Consider the following 5,766-nt stretch of genomic DNA (forward strand, 5'->3'; position numbering starts at 1 on the left):
GAAGGTGAGGGAAATTCCTGATGATTTTACCAATGTGAAAATTCCATAGATTCGGCTAGTTCTAGTTTTCCTTTCATATGATCAATTCAGAATTCTATAAAGGAAGAGAATGACATCAAGGAAAATCATTGGCCTAGAAGAAAAGAGCCCGTAGGCGTTTAGGTGTTATATATGTGGAGCCAGAAAGCTCTGGAGCATCAGGGACACTCCAACTTAAGGCAACAGCATGGGTGAATATGGGCTTCATGTGCACTGGGAATGAGAGGCAAAGAGTGGTGTCTGGGCACAATGCCCCTAACGCAGGCCTTGCAGATCTAGAGACAATTCAGTATGGATGGAAAGAGTTTAGTGAGAACCTGGGGTGGAATTGGGCTTCCAAGTACATTGCCTGATGCCTTATTATTTGTTCTGTCAGTTTTTTTCAGGAAGATCTTCATCTTGCAACTGGTAGGGCTGGTGCTAACCTACAATTTCACTGACTGTGACTTTGAGAAGATTAGAAAGAAGTATCAGGAAGTCATTTATCAAGCCCTGGAGAAATATATGAATGGGGTAAGTGAAGAAACACTTAAAAAACAAATGTGTTTTCATCAAAAGAATAGGCATACCCACATAAAAACTACAATTTAATTTTTAAGGAAAGAAAGAAAAATAATTTGGAAAAAAGCATGGCCCAGCATTTTGTCAAAAATTTTTACAAGTGATATTTAAATATATTGGCCTCTCAAACAACTACCTAGAAATAGGCACACATTAAGTGTGCAGATACTGACGAGGAGCAGATATTGATAGATAACACATATCCATCAAGGTGTCTATTCTCTACCAAAGTGCTGCTAGAAAGTGCAGTAGAAAGACTGTGGGAAAGGGCTTGAGAAAGAAAAGAGAGTAAAAAAGAGGGAATTCTTGTGAGCTAAGTCCTAACTCGAGATAATAGCCCTGGGAAAGGTGCACTTCAGTTCTTTCTAGTGTTCCAGAAGCCTTAGAATGCCATTATGGGATAAGGTGCACTTCAGAGTTTTAATATATAGTAGTAATCATTTTCCTGATTATTCTAATTTCTGGATAGAGCACGCATGTGTGAAATGCATGAATGGCCACAAGGCAGATTGTGGGCATTTGAAAGATGGTATTATTACTCACTTGTGTAGTCCAGTGTACAAGTGTGCCCAGTTTGGTGGCGGTGGGAGGGTCTCTCTCTAGGACCAGGATCCTTTGATACCCAGTTTCAAACACTAGCAGGCACTATCTGAACTCAAAAGTGTTTCACTACCTTGTCAATGACGGGAACAGATGCATAGAAAACAAGTGCCTAAGTGGAAACTGCTTTCAGAGCATCCTTAAAACCTGGGAGCAGGCGGCTGCCTGGTTTTCTCCTGTGAACTAAATTTTTACCCTTCTTGTCATATATTTTTTTTCTTTCTTCCAGATCAAAAGCACCGAATTCAACAACCCCATCTACTGTGAAGACCCGGTGAGTGTGTGGTCAGTACTGCTGGCTTTCTCCAGGGAGACACCAGGCGTTCCTGGGAGAGGGTATCCCGCTGTGCGTAGAAACGCAGGCTGTGGCTGGGCTCCCGGGCGACGCAGACTACGTAGGGACGCCGGGCTGCGGGAAACCTCTGGGCCGGTGGCCAGCTTGGGATACTACTATTGTTCCAATTTAGGGCAAGGAAGTCTCTCCCTGGCGCGAGCGGGACTCTGGGAGAGTCCTCCCTCCCCCGCTCCCCGCCCCGGGGAATAAAGGCAAATCGGGAACCGGGACCAGGCAACGACGTCAGAGGAACCTCTCCCGGGGTGCAGAGCCTCGGCTTTGGGCGCCGCCTCTTGGCAGTCGCCTGGGCCCTGAGACTGGGGCCGAGCGAGAACGGGCGCGCGTCCTTTCTCCTCCAGCGCCGCTGCCACTCTCAAAACGCCCTCCTTCCACCTCCTTCCGTGGGTTCTTTCTCCTTCTCCTCAACCGAGACTTCTTCCTCCCGCTCCAAGCGAGGGGTGGCTCCCGCTCCCCGTCCCGCACCTCCCCCGCCAAATCTTTCTTACCGTGTTTTTTTTTAACTGGTTTTTTTGTTTGTTTGTTTTTCCTGGCGTTTTTCTCTTTTTCTCTCTCGTAAACCTTGCCTCCCGTGAGCAGCCAGATTGCCTCACTAAAATCGAACGCATTACCTTCTATCCCACCCACGGCTGCACGTCTCTCGCCAAGGAAATCTTCGCAGTAGGAACTAATGCTGCGCTCACTCTCCAGTGCCCAGGCTACTCCGGAATGCAGGTAAGCCAATACATTGGACTCTCGCTTTCTAAAGCCTTGGAATTAAGCTTAAAGTGGGACTTTGTTGCAGAAGTCTTTATGATTTTTATTCAGGACCTATCTTTCCAAGAGGAAATGAGCCAGGTAAAAGCTGTAGATTCAGCCCCACGTTCACGCAGGGACTCCAAACCCACCTATTTCTAGGGTTCTGATTGTTTTGGCAGAATCGTAGTTCTGAACCTTAGGCAGTGTTTCAAAGTATGATCAATGAGTCTCCTTCGTCCTGGCTGCCCGAGCATGGGAGGGTGATTATCCAAAATGGTAATTCCCAAGGACCCAACCTAGACCTTCAAAATCACAGTCCCCATGCATGGGCTTCTAATGAGATTCTTACCCATTCCAAACTTCGAGCAGCATTGCTTGGGCTTATCACTTAATAATGTGTGCTTCTTTCTTAAATGTTAAGTTATACATTAAATCTCTACCCACGTTTGCTTAATTGCTTGTATGGCTGTCTCTTTACATATGGATATTTGTATATGCAGTCACATGCATTTGAATGGATATGTAACTCTAAATAGAAACAGTAGTGCAGAGTGAGGAGCAGGAAATCTGGAGATGGCCTTGCCTGACTTTGAATCCTAGCCCCAAAACTTCTAAATTGACAAAACTTCTAGGCTCTGTGTGCTCAGTTTCATATGCAAAATGAGGCTCATATTAGCAAGTCCCATATAGAGTGTTTATGAGGATTAAATGAGTCAATAGATGTCAAAGTACTTAGAGTAATGCCTGGCACATAACAAGTCTTCAATATTTATTTCAACAGGCAAGTAAAATAGGGCATTTATCTCCCTGATGACAAATTTTAAAAAGACAAAAGAGAGACAAGTGTGGTTATGTATGACTACTGCCAGCCTTTTAACTGGTGACCTTTCTCAGTCTGCACACTAAGTGTGTGGCCAAGGCTGTCACTATTTGCCAAGGCTGGCAAATCTACAGATGGCCATAGTGACATTCATCCATATAAAGAGCATCGAAGACAGTCTAGATCAAATTCTGGACAGCTTGTGAAAAAGGGAAAGTCTGAGTAATTTATTTCAGTCCCCTCCCAAGCCTAAAGGGAGAGCCTAAGACCGATAATATTTATGATTCAGCAGATTTTAGATTATAAGATTTTTTGCTTAGTAACCTGATGAATTTGCTTGATCTGACTACTGTGTGTCTAGAAGGCCCAGTCTGTCACTACCCAAGAGTAATTCAGGTAAAAGAATACATGGGAAGATTATCACGTCTTTTTTTTTTTTTAAGTTTAAACTCCTCTTTAGTGTGTGGCACACGTAGGTGGTAGGTGGTGGGAGGGGCAGAAAGGAGGAGCACTTTGGGTCCAAATAGTAGGTCTACTGGATTATATCCATAAAGAGGCATACACCGTCTTCTTGAGGAACCTAAGGTCTTGTCAGATCATGAAACCATTAACTGAGTCATTTATTTAGTCATTCAATAAATATTCAATGTTTCCTACATAAAAGACATTGTGCTCAGAACTACAGGGAATACCCATGATGCAATAATAAAAACAGCATGTGAGAGGGTGCCTGGGTGGCTCAGTTGGTTAAGCGACTGCCTTCGGCTCAGGTCATGATCCTGGAGTCCTAGGATGGAGTCCCACATCAGGCTCCCTGCTCAGCGGGGAGTCTGCTTCTCCCTCCGACCCTCTTCCCTCTCGTGTTCTCTATCTCTCATTCTCTCTCTCTCAAATAAATAAATAAAATCTTAAAAAAAAATAAAAAAATAAAAACAGCATGTGAGAGCCAAGTTAAATGAAACACACTCTGAAGCACAAGAAGAGTTTCCAAAAGAAATGTCTGAGCAGTTAGCAGAGGCCTTGTAATGGAGGTGGCGCTTGGCCTTGAACCCAGAGTGGGTGGGTGGAGAGATGGAAGGGCATTCCTCTGGAGAAAGCATACAGGAGCAGCCAGTGAGTAGGTGTTTTGGGGACACACTTGAGAAATGGATTTGCATAAAGAAAACCCTGCCATTCAATGGTTGTTAAAGATACTGACAGTCTTGACGATTGATTCTCCTGTTCCACAGATAAATAATACCCAGGCAAAGAAGAAAAGAAAGAAAAGAGAAGTTACAACAAATAAATGCCGGAAACAAGTTGCATACTTAATAGAACTGTGGCGTCGTTTCAGTCGCATTTCATAGAAACAAAATACACCTTCCTTAAGGCTGTATTTCATAGCAACCAAATAAATCATCTTTATTAGGTAGATGTAATGTTAACTCTAACTGTGACATGTGAAAGACTGCCGATAGTTATTTTTTAATTATGTTAGGGTTTCTTAACTTATTTTTGTAAGCTTCTATTGTTTGATATGGACTTATAAGGCAGGGGAAATACTATCCCTCAAATGGAGAGGGATGTAGTGGTGATGCCTGAGCCACTCACTGGCCCAGGTAATTTTCGGCTGCACCTACATAAGCCTTACTTCAGGTGAAGAATCTAAACACGACGTAGAAGGGGAAAGGAGAAGGTTAAGGCAGGAAAAGCTTGAACCCAATAACATATAAACATCTGTTTAAAAGGCAAGCATTTCTTCTACACGTGCTGATACTTCTTATGTTCTCATACCAAAAACATACAAAAGAAGAAAATAAAAGCAAAAGGGGGTGCACAGAAAGTTGTACATCTAATGAAGCAGTTTGAAAGAATTTCCAAGCAAAATATTGTGGAAGTATTGTAAATCAAGTTTTAAGAATTATCTGACAAGAGTGATATATATGCAAGTAGATTCTGAAGAAGTGCCTTTGTTAAAGCTAAAATATATGTATCTTTAAATTTATGGAATATATTTTTAATTTATTTGTAAGCACTTTTAAAAATGTACATATTGCTTTGTAATTGACACTATTTCTTAATAAAACAATTCTCAAATTAGCTTCTTATGACTGGTCTTTTTGATGTAGTAGTTTCACACACAACTTTCTGAGGGGCATCACCTTTCTTCAGCTCTTCTTTTGAGGTCTAGCCTTAATTTTTATTTATTTTAATTAAAAATGTTTTTTACTGAGGTATTAGTTTCAGGTGTACAACGTAGTGATTCAGTATTTGTATATATTGGAAAATGATTGTCACACCCAGTAATCCTGGTTATTATGTGATGAAACTAATTTTTTTGTGAAGAAAACTTTTAAGATCTACTTTTCTTCAGTTCATTACCTCCCCTCATCCTTGAAGCCCACTGCCTACTCCCCTTTTGCTTTGTGCCTTGGCCCTGCCTATGGAGAGAGTATTTGGGGATAGGTGGCTTCAAGATGCATTCCAATTATCTTTTTCCTAAGTTGTGCCTCTAGTCCTCCCTTCCCGTTTAACTTCCCCCACATCTGGAAGAGACAATGGAGACTAAGGTAAACAATGCCCAATCCATTCTGTTATCCTGGAATGCCTGCTGCCAGCTTAGAGCAGCAGGTACTGGCTCGCTCACCTTTCAGTGGGAGGGGCCACCCTAGCCAAA

The 5,766-nt window shown here is 42.4% G+C and overlaps 1 protein-coding gene across 1 annotated transcript; it reads left to right on the forward strand.

The window, feature by feature from the left end:
- Window positions 1-330: 330 nt before the first annotated feature.
- On the forward strand, window positions 331-5,180 carry TSLP (thymic stromal lymphopoietin). The gene is made up of 4 exons (XM_025866709.2): window positions 331-552; window positions 1,430-1,474; window positions 2,132-2,266; window positions 4,340-5,180. The coding sequence occupies exons 1-4, from the start codon at window positions 331-333 to the stop codon at window positions 4,454-4,456; spliced, it is 519 nt and encodes a 172-aa protein (XP_025722494.1). The 3' UTR covers window positions 4,457-5,180.
- Window positions 5,181-5,766: the final 586 nt, after the last annotated feature.

This window comes from Callorhinus ursinus, unplaced genomic scaffold, assembly GCF_003265705.2.
Source record: "Callorhinus ursinus isolate GAN/ISIS: 27379988/994484 unplaced genomic scaffold, GSC_fseal_2.0 scaffold3, whole genome shotgun sequence".
Taxonomy (NCBI): Eukaryota; Metazoa; Chordata; class Mammalia; order Carnivora; family Otariidae; genus Callorhinus; species Callorhinus ursinus.

Bases quoted from the DNA above. Each gene is read 5' to 3' on its own strand.
- TSLP (XM_025866709.2), top strand. From the start codon at position 331: ATGGATGGAAAGAGTTTAGTGAGAACCTGGGGTGGAATTGGGCTTCCA. The intron at 553-1,429 runs GTAAGTGAAGAA...TCTTTCTTCCAG, and splicing joins TGGAGAAATATATGAATGGG to ATCAAAAGCACCGAATTCAA. The intron at 2,267-4,339 runs GTAAGCCAATAC...CCTGTTCCACAG, and splicing joins CAGGCTACTCCGGAATGCAG to ATAAATAATACCCAGGCAAA.